The following is a 15,432-nucleotide window of genomic DNA, read 5'->3' as shown; positions in this document are numbered from 1 at the left end:
TCACCCAATAGTAAAAGTACCAATTAAGAAGTTGTTTAATAACTGCGGAAATAAAAGAAATGTTCATTGGCATGTCTTCTGTGTAGAGATAATGGGCCTCAAAAAATGCACTCTTTGGTGCCTTCAGAATCTAAAAATCCATCCAGCTAAGGAAATATTTTATCTACTGCCAGTGCTGCACTTACATGCTCAGTTCAAAGTCTTATTTTCCCACTGCACCTTAATTAGTGTATTAATTGATGTTGCTAAACCTCATCAAGGATGGTTTGTTCTCTGTTTGTTATGTTTTCAAGGAAAAGCTCTATAACTGCTCTCTTAGAGTCTTTAAAATGTCTGGAGAAAATGATAATTTTTTTTTTCTTTGGTAGAGTTGTGATTTCAATCAGACCAGCCTACAAGAAAGCTTTTTATTTGTCCTGACAAACTTTGCTTTTCAGAAGGACAATTATTTTCTGACTGAGAGCAATCTTGGATTTTCATTTTGCAGTTTTGTTTTTGAAGTTGCAGTGTACTTGGGTTTGCAGTCCCCTAGGGGAAGCTGGTTTCTTCCAGAGAATACAAAAGAAATGTGATGTATTTGTGTGGTTTACACTGCTTAGGGGAGAAACTGTGGTGTAATGAAGATTTCTCAGGTTGCAGAAACCTTTTGAGATGTGTGTGATAGATGACAGTAAGGTCTTATCCGAGCTAGGTCTTGATTTTTTCTTATAGACTATAGACATTTACTATTGCTGAGCAGCTTGCCCTCCTTATTAGCAACATTACAGCCTCAAAAGAGACTGCAGGTTCACACACACCTTGCTCCTGCCTGGAAAAATTACACACAGGTGATTTCCTGCTCCCATGTGGTTTATTTGAATTATTGTGGTTTGGATTTGTGCTAAGAAGATCTCTTCAGGAGCTGCTGAGGGAAATAGCAACAGTGAACGTGCTGATGGCTGAGACCATGTTAGTGACCTCAGGGGTCTGAATTGTCCTTGGGTGGAATAGCTGTGAGCCTCACCACCTACTGCTGAGACCGACTGAAAGCCTTTTACTTATGCATAAGGTACATGTGGACAAGTGCTGCTTCAGTGCCAGGAGAAGAAAATTCTACCCATTTTCTCATGGAAACAGAAGCCTTATCAACATTGCTCAAAATGAAAGGCAAAGGTCTGAATTTGCTGCTGGCAATGCACTGTAGTATGAACTCCAAATACTCATCCAAAATGCAGCATGTGTTTATTCCAAAGTAGCCAATGCTACTTTGTTTCACTTAATAGATATTTTTAAGACACCTTATGTAATTATTGCAGACCTCTGTTGGCTGTTGTAAAATGGCCTAGCGTAAATTCCAAGTGCTTATGCCCTGCCCTGGGTTTGCTGCTTGTGCTTTGAGAATTCTGTTCTGGAATGGGCCATGAGCAAGGAATGCTGAGGGCTGAAGGATCAGAAAGTTGTTCTTCTTTATATTCAAAAAACTCTTATTGCTGTTGACTTCTAATAAAAAGAACACTTGTGCATTAAGAGCTCCTTCCCAACCTGAGCATGCTTTGCCAGAGAAGAGCCACAGTTTTACCCTTCTAATCTCCCACAGGATTGGTAACACAGAACTTGTCCCCAGTGCTGATGTGTTACACTGAGCCACTGGCACCAGATGGTTTCAAGTTCATTCTCATGTTTTGAACAGGGCTTGGATTACATGATCTGGGAACCTCTTTCACCCTAATTTGTTATTCTGTGACTGTGACACAATTTACATCAAGGACTGCATTTGTACTGAAATGCTGGAGCCAGTGTAACTAGGAATCAGGATAAAAAGTTGCTGTGAACTGTCTGTATCTGCCTTGGTCACCTTGACAGGGCCAAAACTGCTCAGAGCAGTTCCTCACTGATAAACAGGAGCTCTGTGTTGCACATGTTTGTACTGGATTCCAAGAAATGAAAGTCAAGTTTTTCTTGAAACTGCCAAATTGAAAAACCTGGTCACCTTATGGTAAAGAAAAAAAAAAAAAAAGTTGAGCTGCTGAGAGTTTTTGTCCTGGTGGAATGGCTGGCATTGCCTTTTTATTTTACCCTTGAAATGTTGCTGCTTTAGACATAGAAGAGTTCTTTAAATCAATAATGTTTGCACTGAGTCCTGTAGAGTGCTTTATTTTACTTAGTGGTGTAGGAACAAAGTGTGAGTGAACACAGATTGAAGTTAGGGCTACACAAGCACCTCAGAGACTGAGGCAAAGGAATTAAAATACTGAAGCCAGGATGAATTAAATTTTGGGAGCAGTAGTGAAAACTTCTGACGTGCACTCCAAAGAAAAACAACTAATTTTATTTCTTTTTTTGGAGGGGAGGGAATAGCGTCTTTTAGGGCTGGATTGTGATGGTACAAAGTCATCTGTGGGTAGTTTAAGCTGAAGAGTTAGGAAGGAAAGCATAGAATCAAACCCATTTGTTCAGATACTGCATAAACAACCAAACTATGGCAGTTTACTCCAAATAAAAGAGAATACAGTGTTAGTGCATTGATGAAAACTGTATTTCTTCAGTCTTAACCACTTTTTTAATGTGGAAAAGGTAATACATCACATGGGTAGGGAACCATTGGTAGTTCCCTTGGAACACCAGGGGAAGTTGTACAAAGTATTTTTGTGTAGGCACAGGTGTACGTGGAGGCCCTGCATTCCAAATCTCATCCCCTTCAGAAAGTGATTCTTAATCTCTTCTGAATTTTCAACAGGAAAAATAATTTATTTGTCTGTGCACTGACTAATGTCTGCTAATTACTTCTATCAATTCAGTAAGAATAATAAAAGCCTTTGGTGTGGTAGATTATTCTTGAACTAGTAGTGATGGTGTCCCAAAATGTTGATAAAGGAAGATTTGCTTTTATTTCATGGCAGCTGAACTGTAGAAGTTGTTGCATGAGTTTTGGGTGACTCCAAAATGACTGTGGCTGTGTTGATATTTGCAGCACTGCAGAGCTGTGGCTCTCAGGCACTGTTTGGTCCGCATTAACATTATAACATACTTTCTCCTTCATCCATTCAAACTTGTGGAGCATTGTGGAAGAGATTTTCACTTTAAAGGAAGCTGTATCTCCATGGTGTATGTTATAATAGAAGATGGATTTGTTCTTTCACAGATTTCAAGTTTCCATATACCTTGTCACTGTTGGTTGCACTGTATATGCTGTATGATATGATCATTTCAGTTGAAAACCATACCACTAAAAGAATAATTTGTTGATAGCTCAGGGCAGAAATTATTTTGTGTTTAATTACAACAAGATAAATTTTATTTGAGCTTTAAGGTCTTAAAAGTAAGTTTAAAGGACTGTGTAAAAGCTGGTTATGGTTTGAAGGGCTCTGAAAAATAAAGGGGCAAGATCACAGGCAATGTGCTGAAACCTTAGGCTCTTACTTTGAAATTTCCTCCTATTTTCCAAACACCACTCTGCAGCTGTTACCTGCTGAGCCTAAATTGGGGTGAGGTGCTAAGATTTCTCATCACTGTCACCTCTTTCCTCAGCTCTTTTTCTCTCCTGCAGTGTTTCCCTGTTCAAAAGCATTCTTTGACAAAATATTTCTCCCCCCAAAATGAAGGCTTTCTAGCAGAGATGTTTTTTGGCAGGTTTGAATTGTGAGCAGGAATACTTGCTCACAAGGCTGATTGCTAATTGAAGTCTATTTATTTTATTTCAGGTTGCCAATCTTGCTTGTTCATTGTCAACAAATGAAGATGGAACGAAAATTGTCCAAATGGCAGCAAACCACATTGAGACTCTGTGCCCACAGGTAGGAGGTGTTCTCTTCATTCCCACTGTCACAAACACTAGGGTGCTGTCACACAGTGCAGATGTTTCCTTGTGTTCCTTTTGTCACATTCCATTTACACAGCTCAGCATAGCAAACGGAGGCCAAATGATAAATGCAAACACTCAGGCAATCTGTGGTTAACATAGAAATGGTTAATAGTCTGTATTGGCTGGGGGTTCTTAAAAACTGCAACTGCAAAAATATGCTGCTCTGTTTCTGAAACACCTGATTGAATGAGCAATTTCATGAGTAACATGAAACATTTGGCATAATTTACTCTGAAATAGTACTTATTTTCACCTTCAACTTGAAAGACTCTCCACTTGTTTTGGTTTTTGTGCAACAGTAAAGTATGAATTCTTCTGATTATCACCAATTTAAAAACTTGAACTTCCATCTTAAGGAAGTGAATGGGAAAAAAACACAGCTACAGATACACTGTTTCTAAGATATTAAGTCCCAAAAAATGTGTTCACTTTGTCGTGTTCAGAGTTACAGAGATACAAAAATTTCAGCATAGATCTTTTAGAGCAAAGATTTCACTGATTCCCATGAATCTGATCTGTGTTAATTTCAAGATCATTAGTTCTTTGAAGAACACTGTAGTTTACACAGTGGCATAAGTATTCTTACCCTTTTGTGGTAATGTAGTTGAAATAAAAGTTGAAGAGCAAATATTAATATGTTCAATAGCAAGCTTGAGAAGTTCATTTTATGCCTGTTGAATAAATGCAGGTCTTGGAGAAATGAAAAACTTCTGTCAAGGAAGTATGATGTTCTGAAAATGTCACAAACCAATGTTTTCTCTTGAATAATTCAGTTTCAATGTCTGTTTTTAAAACTTGAAGAGTTCTGTGTTTCAGATCACACTTGTATGTGATTAAATGTGTTTCTGGATTTGTAAGAAGGCTTCTTCCAGCTTCTTTGTTTCTCCAGGGGTCAGGTGCACTTTTATAATGGATTATTATGCATCCCAGTACAGCTTTTTAATTGAAATTGAAACCTCCATAACTGATACCAGAAACTCTTAAAATCTAATTTTGACTAAAATATTGATTTTTCTTCATTTAAGTTTCTGGGCTTTTAATTTCCTATGCTAAAATGAAAGTTTCTTGGGTTTATTTCTTTTCTTTTGTTTAACCTCAAGGTAAACTGGGGTGAATTAGTTGATGATTATAGATCTGACTAAAAAGAGAACGTGGAAAATACAGAAGATTATATTACAACTAATGGCATGTTCATTGTGCAGGATTTGCTACTTTCTTAGATAAGGACCGTGCCCTGTGAAAGCAATTTGCTTTTTACCTAGGTAAGAAATAGCAGATTAAGGCTCCTGCATTTTTTTCAGTACACCAGATTATGCCATATCATTTAAAAACTTTCCACAGGGAAAATAATTCTCTCTTAAGTTCCCTGTGAGGCATATCAGTTAGAGTTCAGAGTGGGGACATTCACATGCAGAACTCCCCAATGCTCTTAAATCTTCAGAGTGAAAAGAAAGGTATTTTATGTGCTTTACAAAATATTTATTAAAGGAAAGCATGGTGTGGATTGAAATCTGATATAGCAAAAATAAAACAGCCTCCTGACCCCAAATGCCCCAAAAAGTACCAACCAAAAACCCCTTAGCAATTACAGAAAACACTTGGGAGTTTGCAGAAAACCCCTTTCCTATAAACAATCTTTGAGAAAACCAGGAAAACACAGAGTAGGAAAACAACTCTTGCAGGTTGTTTATAATAACAAGTGATCATTGTTCATCTTCGACTCCCTAAAGTCTCATAAGCCAATTCTGGGAAAACTTATCTGGTTTTCTTGCTCTCTGACCAGGCTGTCACATCCACAAACCTTTTTTTGTTTTGTCAAGTGAAATTATTAGCAAATATTTTGACTGTTCAACAAATGAAATAAGCTGGGCATTTATATTGGAGCCAATGCAAAACACATAATGGTCCTGGAATGTTATGAATGTTTTATGAGAAATTAATTTTGTGTTAAATCAGTAATAATAATACAAATTGAACAACTGGTTGCATATGGTTTGGTGAAGGATTATTTCTGTTCCCATAACTCACTTTTGGATGGGAGAATTGATTATTGTGAGGTAAGTGAGATCTCCAGTGTCACTGGTATTGGGAATCCATGTTACTGTCCTGGTGTGTCAGCAGAACCTTGACTTCAGCTGAGTGCATGGCAAAGAAAGGGAAGGGAAAGAACCAAAAGAAGCTAACAAGCTTTTGTTTTTGAAAGCAAGGCTATAAATCTGTGGAGCTGTTTTGCTAATGCCCATTTTGGGTTTGTTACTCCTGTGCTTCCCTTCAGTGGTGTGTTTGAGGAAGACTGGTTGCTCTAAGAATACCTGGTAATAATGGTAAACCTGTTAACATAGAGAGGGAGAACTATCCTGTGGGAAACCAGAGATGAGCAGATGAGAATCTGGTTTCTCTATCCAAATTCTTCATAGGTTTTTACATTTTTATGGTCTGATCAGCTTTCAAATCCTGAGCTGCTGCTTTTGAGAAGAATGTCCTTGAGCCTAAAACTGGAACAGTTGTGTTCAAGTGGAGATCAGAGGTGGGTGGTCTTTAGGCAACAGCTAGGATGATGATCTGTGTGTCATAGGGCTCAGCCTGGAGCCTTTTTACCGGCATAAAGATCCCTGGAGAGTTGTGAGGAGCAGGGACTTTGGGATATTTTAGAAGAGCTGTATCTGAAACAGTGAATTTTAGGCTCAATTCCTTTGAAAGGGAGCTCTCACTGGAGCTTGCTGCTAGGTACCAGAGTGGTACAGGGTAATTACTGGAACATCATGAAAGGAAGGAAAATGCAAGAAAAACACACAGGTGTTCATGGTTTAGCTTAATCTTCAGATGGTGATAAAAAATTCTTGAAAGTCATTTGATCCTATGGAAAAATTTACTGGATATTTTAAAGAAGAAGTGTAAGCACTGGTATAAGCAGAACCTTGGATCTTAGTATTTTGGTGAGCTCTGTTTTTCTCTGAATTATTGAGAGATAGATAGAAACCATCTGGTTATAAAGTGAGGTGAGAAGCAATTCTGTGTAACTAATGAAAAGTGTGTAACACTTGGCACAGTTGTGGAGGATTCAGCTGTGATTTTGAATGCCATCTTTTCTTGCTGCTTAGAACTCAATATGCTGCTAGTAGCTTTTAATACTGCCTGCTCTGTGATAAAGCAGTGTGTAGCAGCATGGTGTTTAGGTGGTGGATGCTGCTACCCAATTCCCAAGGAGCATCTCCTGTGGAAAAGCTGCTTGGGTGAGCTTCTCTTTCAGCCTAGGTGGGGACTCTTTGGTGTGTCCTTCCAGGGTGAGGCCCTGGGGGTTTCCCTGAGGGGTTCAGAGGATTCCACACTGGTAAATATAGAAGGTGATTTTTTGGCTATGCTGGTTTGGTAAATAAGTCACTGTGGCAGTTCAGGTAACAGGGAGACAGGTACTGGATAAGGAAGATGCTGAGCTGATCAGTGGGAATATATTTATACACATGTTTACAGACCATTGAAATACTGATCTGACAGCTGTCTTGAACATTTTGTATTTGGCTTGTCCAGCATAATTCATCTGTTTCTTCAATGCCAATGTGACATCTGGAACTGACTGCTGTATTTTGGTATTATAGAGCTGTTTCCCTATTGACACATGTACCTGCAGTGAGAAGGGCAAAACCCACCAAGCCTTGCAAGAAAGCTGCAGCCCCTGCAGCCCCTGCAGCCTTCCTTCCTTTGAATTTCAATTTCAGCCCTGTTGTAGTGATGCTTTCTTTCCTATCTTGCTAGCAGAGAATGTTAAGCCTGTCATGTGTCTTTCAGAGTCATGTGAAACCGTCTGCATTTATCAGTGAATTCAGAAATACCACAGAACCAAGAGTTGGGGGATTGAGGGGTTTTTTGCAGTGTGTGTGTGTGTGCAGAAGGGATCCAGGCAAAGCATCCATTCCAGTGCAGCAGCCACTTGCATTCTCTGCTCTGCCAAGTACAGTTTGGTGCAAAGTGTCCTGGAAGCCTTCAGCAGCCCAAGAGTGGCATCTCTGTGCCCCACACACAAAAATCCAACTTGAGCAGCTCTACTTCCCAAGCAGGGTTTGTGTGCTCTCTGCTTGCTTTCTTAGGAAATGATTGTGGCTTTGTTATGCTTTATAAGTTTTGATCAAGCTTTCATGGGAATGTCCTATAATTATTTCTTGAAATTAAATATTGGGTTTTTCTGTTATGAAAATGGATGGAGGAATTCAGCTCTTCCTTTGAGAAGAGCTACAGAATTCTTTCCACTTAAATTGTCTTGCCTTTTTTATTTTTGTTGATACAGACAAATGGATATTATTTCCTTCTGTGTAATTTTCTAGGAAATAGGTAATATCAAACATGAAAATTCTTGTTCACAAAACTGTGACTTGATAGCTGATCAGTGGGAAGGACTTTTGATGTGTTGCATTTTTCAGGTATTGGAGTTCAAGTATGTATTTTATGATGCTGTGGATTTTTTAAGCTAGTAGTTTGCATTTCCTGTATATTTACTCTTTCATGAGAGAAAAATCAATAATCTGTTTTTTATTTGCTCTGGAACATTAAATAGTGGGGAACATTGAAGAAGATTTTTCTTAGCCTCATAAAGATTCTTCACCAACATCACTAATAACCACAGTTTCATCTTGCTTGAACCATCTTTGTGGCATCTCTGTTTATCTATATTAATACAATTTCCTTCAGATACAGGGCAGAAGTAATGGGGGAGAACATGGTAAGTCAGTGACTTCTCTACCATCTGCTTAAAAGGCAGACAACAGATGTTAGTATCCAACAGTATTGGACTTCTTAGGTATCATCTCCAGCCTTTCAGTGGAGAATTAAATTAAATGTATTGTGCCTTAGTAGTGCTATTTCTGGAAGGAAGGTTAGTCTGGTGAAATGATGGTTTTCATGTAGGTTTTCATGTAGGCACAGTACTTGATGCTTCTGTACACACAGATGTTTGTTTTGGCTTGAGCTTCTCTAATAAACAGTTTGAAAGGGGGGAACCTCTCCCCCACTGTTACTCTTAGGTTCCCCTGAAAGTCTCATGCTGGCTGTGACTGCTTGGCTCACTTATCATAGTACTTGGAGAGAGAATAATTAACTACAAAATACCTTGGGGTTGTTTTCAATCTTAACTTTCATCTTCCAACATCTGTTGAGTTAGACTAGAATCCTCAACAAATTCTCACCTTGTAATATTAAACAAAAATACAAACCCTGAGTAGCCTCAGCTGCTGCAGCAATACAGAAGCTGTCCTGTTTTATCCTCCTCTTGCCTCACCTGCAGTCAGTGTACATAAGACATGAGACTGATTGAGATGTTAAAGTTGCTGGAGGGCATTTGCTATATTGCACCATAGTGCTATGAATGTTTTATAAACAATTTGTTTTTCCCTTTGCCTTTAAAACTTGAAAGTGTTTTTCCTAGAAAGGTTTTAATCTCCTCAACTTCATCCTTTTTTTCTGGATTTATAAGTTACAGATGCTACATTTTGTTGGTGACAGTTCTACAGCAAAATGCTAGGAAGGGAAAGAATGGCAATAAAGAATCATTATTAGAGACTTCTTGTGGTGTAGAACCTACTGAGTCTGGGGAGCAGGGTAGGAAAGCTTAGAGCAGTACAAGACAGCAAAATAATACCACTGTTAAGAGATGGAGTCTTACATGGTTTTTGGAAGACAGGGATGGGCAGCAATAAAGAGCCAAAAATGTAAGTGGCTGTAGCATGCAGTAATAGAGAGGTGTAAATAGCACAGGCTGACAGAGGAGTTCATTGCTCTTGTGGAAGCAAGGAGCTAAAATCACTAATCCATGAATCCATCTGACATGGCCTTTTGGGGGCAATGTGCATCTCTGTTACCAGCATTACATGGAACCTGGAGATGTTTTCCAGCTGGAACACTGGCAGTATGAGGGGGATTCTTGTGTCACCCTGCAGTCACCAGGGGATGCAGATGAGGAACAGATGGGAGCACTGAGCTGGCAAACACTTAGGGCAGTGGGTGAGGTGCACATGAGCCTGGTGGAGCTGCACTGGTGCCAGGATGGGCTGTGTGCTCCATGTCCTGTGTGTGCCTCTGTGTTCCAGGGGCTGCAGCTGCTGAACAAGCCTTCTGGAGATGGCTGCTGCCTTCTGCATGAGCTGGACAGCAAAGGCACAGCAATTCATTTTGATTCCCTGCACACTATTTGTCGCAGACATTTCTTCACAGAAATCTTTTTCTTTCACATTTCTGTGTCTTCGGGAGCCAGAGGCCCCCGAAGAGAAGGTAAACAATTATTATCAGCTGCTGTGGAATGCAATAGGATTCACCTTGATTGGCTCATTTTCTATGTTTATAATTAAGAGCCAATCATCAGTTCAAGCCAGGGGACTGAGTCCTTGGCCACAACTTTGTTGTGGGTTCTTTTCTATCTCTTTTTAGCTTAGCTAGCTGCTCTGCAAACCTTTCTTTATATTCTTTTTAGTATAACTATAATGTATTATATCATATATTAATAAATCAAGCCTTCTGATCAAGAAACAAGATTCACCGTCTCTCTCTCACCACCAGCGACCAACACAGGTCGCTGTAATAACTATTCCCTTCCCTTTGTGCAGGGTCAGGCTTCAGTGCTTTGGGAAATTCTGGCACAGCTCTGAGGAGGATGTTAAGGGAATTGTGGATGTGGTCCTGCCTGGGCCAGGCTGACCCCAGCACTCCCTTCCAGCCTCTGCCATTCCATCCATTGTGCAATCCACCCCCATACCTTCAAATATCCTATCCAAAACATTCCCTGGGTCACTTGCAGACACTGTATTCAGAAAGGCAGAAATAGGAATGTTTATTCTCCTTACTTGAGTTTCAGTACTGCAAAACAAAGCAAAAGCAACTGAAATTTTATGGTTCCATGCAAATCAGACACCTGAAATCTGACCCACAAGAACAGCCCAAGTGTTTGGGGATCTGCTGTCTGCTACACTTGTCAGGTCAGGTGAAGTAAGTTCTGGAAGGAAAGTGCTGTTGGATGCACTTCAGAATCAGTCTGTAAGTGTTCAGCCTATTCTGATGTCTGTCTCCAAAAAATAGAGTGACTATGCACCCAAATGTAAATGCTGACCTGCAGAGGGGTGAAAGGGCAAATCTTACAAATATTGGTTAGTTCATGTCTCTGAGCTTCCAGGATTTTAAACAGAGCTTTTAAATGGTTTTACAGGAGTGTAATCAAATTCAAGGCAATGGATGACTACCCTTCTTGTGTTTTCATGATTTTTGAGTGCAAACTACAATGCTATAATGTCATTAAATGGGGCAAAGAGAGGTAATGTGGTCTGCAAGGGGATTTTCTGTGTTCCATTTTGCATTCATATTTGCAAAAATAGCAATTTGACTGCCTGCTTTACTAAATTCCTAATTAAAAGTAGTTAGGAAAGTCACAGCAGCTTTGAAAGTAATAGTGAAATACAGCAGCAGTTGGTTTCCTTCCTGTATCTGTTAGATGATTGTGCATTACTGTTAACAAGGAGGCAGAGTCCTAATTTGCTACTCTGCGTTAGAAAAGCTTTTTTTATGTCACAAAGCTTTTGCTGCTATTGCAAACAGTAATTTCAGGTGTTGTTTACCAAACTATTTCCTCCCCAGTATACCTTTATGTGATGAATTGATGGAAATTAAATTTCAGTTTTCAGATAAGGTCATGCCATTGTGTGTGTCATGGGATTGTAGTATTTTCAAGATTATTCTTAGGATTTTGTAGGCTACACAGACAACTTGGTGTGTACTTGTAGATAATTTTGCATTTGCTAAGAGCTCTATAAAAGCCTTTGGTGGTATTGGTTTTCACATATAATTTCCCACACGTGCTGTCATTGACATCCTAGCAGGAAAAGATGTGGCCAATATGTTTGGCTGGGATGCCATAACCTTACTCTGGATTTTTGCTGTCCCTTTCTGTAACTTCCTCGAGTATGGAACTGTTTTCCCATGTAGCTCTGACACCCAGGAGCTGAAATCAGACCTGGCCAACAGGATGGTGGTGGTTGTCCTGTGCAGGAGAGTTTGCTGTAATTGACCTCTGACAGGAAGAGGATGGACAGTAGAGAGTTCTGACCTCAGGGCTGTGAGTAGAACATCAGAACAAGCACACAGGACATTGGATGTAAAACCAGCAATGGAGCCCTGTTTTCCTGGGGTTGGCTGAAGATGGGAATTCCCTGTTTTCCTTTGCTTGCACGCATGGCTTCAAGCGTGGTTCTCAATTGCTGGCGGTGGTTAAACCACAAGCACTCAATGTTCTTACTTAATACAAGCAGGCCCTTCCCATTGCTGGTCCTGCTCTAAGTGAGGACAAACACATCACCTGAGTGTTGTTCTGGCACTAATCCTGCTGGAGGAAGAATGTGCTCTGTATGGGCTCTTGGCTTATTTGTCTGTTCACAGCTGTGTTGTGTTGAACTGGGAGAGAGTGTAGGTGTAGAAGAAGGGATTACAAGTGACCTCACCTCTGATGAGTCACAGCTGTACTAATTACCAAAGAAGAAGAACAGCCTTGCTCTTGTTGGGTTGAAGCTGTGACTAAAAAAAGATACATGTGATAAAAGGGGTGTTTTGGCTGGTCAGGGAGGGCCTGGAGGAATTACACCTTGAGGAGGTAGAGGAGCCCTGAGGAAGAAGGAATGATCCAGAGCAACACAAAGAAGAAGGAAACAAGGAAGAGAGCTGCTGCAAAAGATCTGCGGGGAGGTCAGTGTGGGTCTGATTGACTCAGAGCCTGCTGTGGAGCCTGCAGTCACAGTGGAGCTCGGTAAAAGCCTGTGGTCAGAGACATCAAGGAAATACTTGCAGTCACATTCCAACAGGAAATAGCCAGCAGTCTGAGTCTGTCAGAAAAGCCAACAGCAGGAGTTTGCTGTAGTCAGAGTCAGGATGGCTAGGCTGTGGAGAAGAATAAACCAGGACCCTTTTCACATTGTTAAATGAGAATCTGTGTCTTGGCTCATTTCTGCCCCTAATGAGAGGTCTGCCACAGCAGGAGAGCAGCAGCCCAGGAAGATTGGGGTGTTTGTGGCCTGCAGCAAGGAAAGTCTAGCAAGGTCCTTGAAGCCACAGTGGGAGCCAGGAGCATGGAGTGAGGCCTTGGGAGGACAGCGAAAACCTCCAGGACCACAAAGGGCACGATAGTGTTTGCTGCTGCTTAGATTTTGACTGTGGCAGAAACAGGTGAAGAACTGGAGTTTGTGTGACTGTGTGAGTGACATGGAATACACTTATGGATGCCTGTGCACCCCACTTTGTCACCAGCCTCTTTCTACCTGTTCTTTCCAGAGGCACATCATAGATTTCCAACTTCCACATTCCTGTCTCTGTGTAACTCTCCTAAAGCTTTCTGCTCTCTGTCTGTTCAGTTACTTGTTTTTGTGTGAGGTTGAAAGCTTGCTGTTGGCTTCAGCTCAGACCATACCATGTTATAGGAAATGAAGGGCATTGGCATTTAAATAACTACTAAAGAAGAGTTTTGTTTGTAATGGTGATGGTTTTGTTAGAAATCCCAAGAGGGAAGGAGGAACCAATTAATACTAATGTAGTAGGTTGTTTGTATTTTCCTGTGCTGTCTTTGTTGGGATTTTGTATAATGTACTTTAAAATGTACATGAAGCAGTAGTTGTGTCATACATGTTGAGCTGCACTGCTGTCCTTCCCCCCTGCCAGTTTATAAATGTGACCCATATGTGTGTTCATCTTAACAAATATTCAAGGACTGTAGCTGTAGTGTAGTTACAGTGCAATTGTTCCAGTTTCATTACAGTTTTATTTCATCTCTCTCAAGTTTGGTACATCCCATAAGGACCTTTCTGTTTTATATGCATTACATTATAAATTGGACTAAAGATTTACTTGGGTATAAAAGCCAATAAACAGAAGGTTAATGATAAAAGCTTCAGTTTTTTACTGTAATTTTAGTGTGCAGCTAATTTGATTGATAATTATGGGGATTGTATTTAGACACAGGGGCATTTTATGCTGAACCCCAATGTAGCTGGTACTGCTGGTGTGCTCTGATGGAGCATTTACACAGCCTAAGAAAACACAGAAGAGGTTTACATCTCTGAAAAGCTTTGCTGCATGAAGAGGTTTGGAGCACAAAGGTAAATATACTTACAGTGAACTGCAAGTAGCTGAGCTCCAGATCTGGATGGAGCACTGTTGAAGATAAGACTTTCCACTATGTTTTGTGTTGTTATTTTATACTCAAAACCATTATAAGCAGAGCTCAGATTTTTTAAAATTTCTTCTTACATGTATCAGTAAATCCTGAGGATTATTTTAAGCTTCCATTTTAAGAATGTGCTTATCTTGGAATCAGGATTTTGAGACGGCATTGTTTAAGGCTTGATAAACTTGGGTGAAGTGTTCTGTGGCTTTCTGAGCAGAATCTAATTGTCCCCATGTATACAAGCTGTGGCTACAAGAAAGTAATTTTTAGTTAGAACATTCAAACTAAAATTAAAGTAATTGCCCAGTGCTATGATTTGCTGGATCCTAGGTGAGATCCTGGCTAATGGGTGTATAGCTAATACAAAAAATATTGTATTTGGAGTTTGGAGGAACAGTGATTTTATAATGAGTCAAAAAATGCACTTTTGGTTCTTGAAATAAACTAGGGAATTTGTGCAATCCACCCACATACCTTCAAATATCCTATCCAAAACATTCCCTGGGTCACTTACAGACACTGTATAAACAAAAGCAGAAATAGGAATGTTTATTCTCCTTACTTGAGTTTCAGTACTGCAAAACAAAGCAAAAGTAACTGAAATTATGGTTCCATGCAAGTCAGACACCTGAAATCTGGCCCACAAGAACAGCCCAAGTGTTTGGGGATCTGCTGTCTGCTACACTTGTCAGGTCAGGTGAAGTAAGTTCTGGAAGGAAAGTGCTGTTGGATGTACTTAAGAATCAGTCTGTAAGTGTTCAGCCTATTCTGATGTCTGTCTCCAGAAAATAGAGTGACTATGCACCCAAATGTAAATGCTGAATATTTAACTACATTGTCGGTTCTTTTGTGCTTCTGTGACATTTTAAACTAAAATAATGGAAAGTTTGTTTTGTTAAAGATAACTTTGTGTGTCTTTTCTGTAGAAGGGTTTCAGATTTATTCAGAAATGTGCATGTAGTCCCTAAGTAAAGCCAAAACACAGATGTGTTCAGGGGTGGGAAGAGCTTTAGAGGGCTGCTTGGTGTGTGTGTGGGTTTGGTTTTGTTCCTGGGGAGTGCATCATGCCTCTCAGCAGGGCCAGACTATGTTGGAAGATTTGCTTTTGAATGAAATCACACAATTTGTTTTCATAAAATACAAAAATCTTCTCCCAGTGTAATAATATATTTCTGTGTATCACTGGCTGCCACTGCCCAGACACCAGGACACAAAACTGTGCAGAATTTTGTCTTAATTTCTTGCCTGGTGTTTCAGACCAATAATGTTTGTAGAATTGCTGGGTTACCCCCTTGCCCACAGTTCTCTTTGTTCTTGAGGGATTGCTTAGTCTGTGTGCTCTTAATTTAGTCACAAGTTCCTTGGCCAGTAGCTTTTAATAACCATATAAAAGTTTAATCTTCCTTTA

At 40.0% G+C, this 15,432-nt stretch overlaps 1 protein-coding gene across 6 annotated transcripts in view; it reads left to right on the top strand.

Moving 5' to 3' along the window:
* CTNNA3 (catenin alpha 3) overlaps positions 1 to 15,432 on the top strand; it is a 416,298-nt gene that overhangs the window by 270,280 nt on the left and 130,586 nt on the right. For 5 of the 6 annotated variants that reach the window (XM_059476985.1, XM_059476984.1, XM_059476986.1 and 2 more), the window contains one exon: positions 3,681 to 3,773. In XM_059476985.1, the coding sequence (XP_059332968.1) occupies positions 3,681 to 3,773 (93 nt within the window). Of the gene's footprint in view, positions 1 to 3,680; positions 3,774 to 5,702; positions 5,899 to 15,432 lie in introns of those variants that run through there. The other variant, XM_059476989.1, reaches the window with a different exon arrangement.

This window comes from Ammospiza nelsoni, chromosome 8, assembly GCF_027579445.1.
Source record: "Ammospiza nelsoni isolate bAmmNel1 chromosome 8, bAmmNel1.pri, whole genome shotgun sequence".
Classification (NCBI taxonomy): Eukaryota; Metazoa; Chordata; class Aves; order Passeriformes; family Passerellidae; genus Ammospiza; species Ammospiza nelsoni.
Note: the sequence above shows the minus strand (reverse complement) of the source record. Positions and strands in the feature narration are given on the sequence as shown.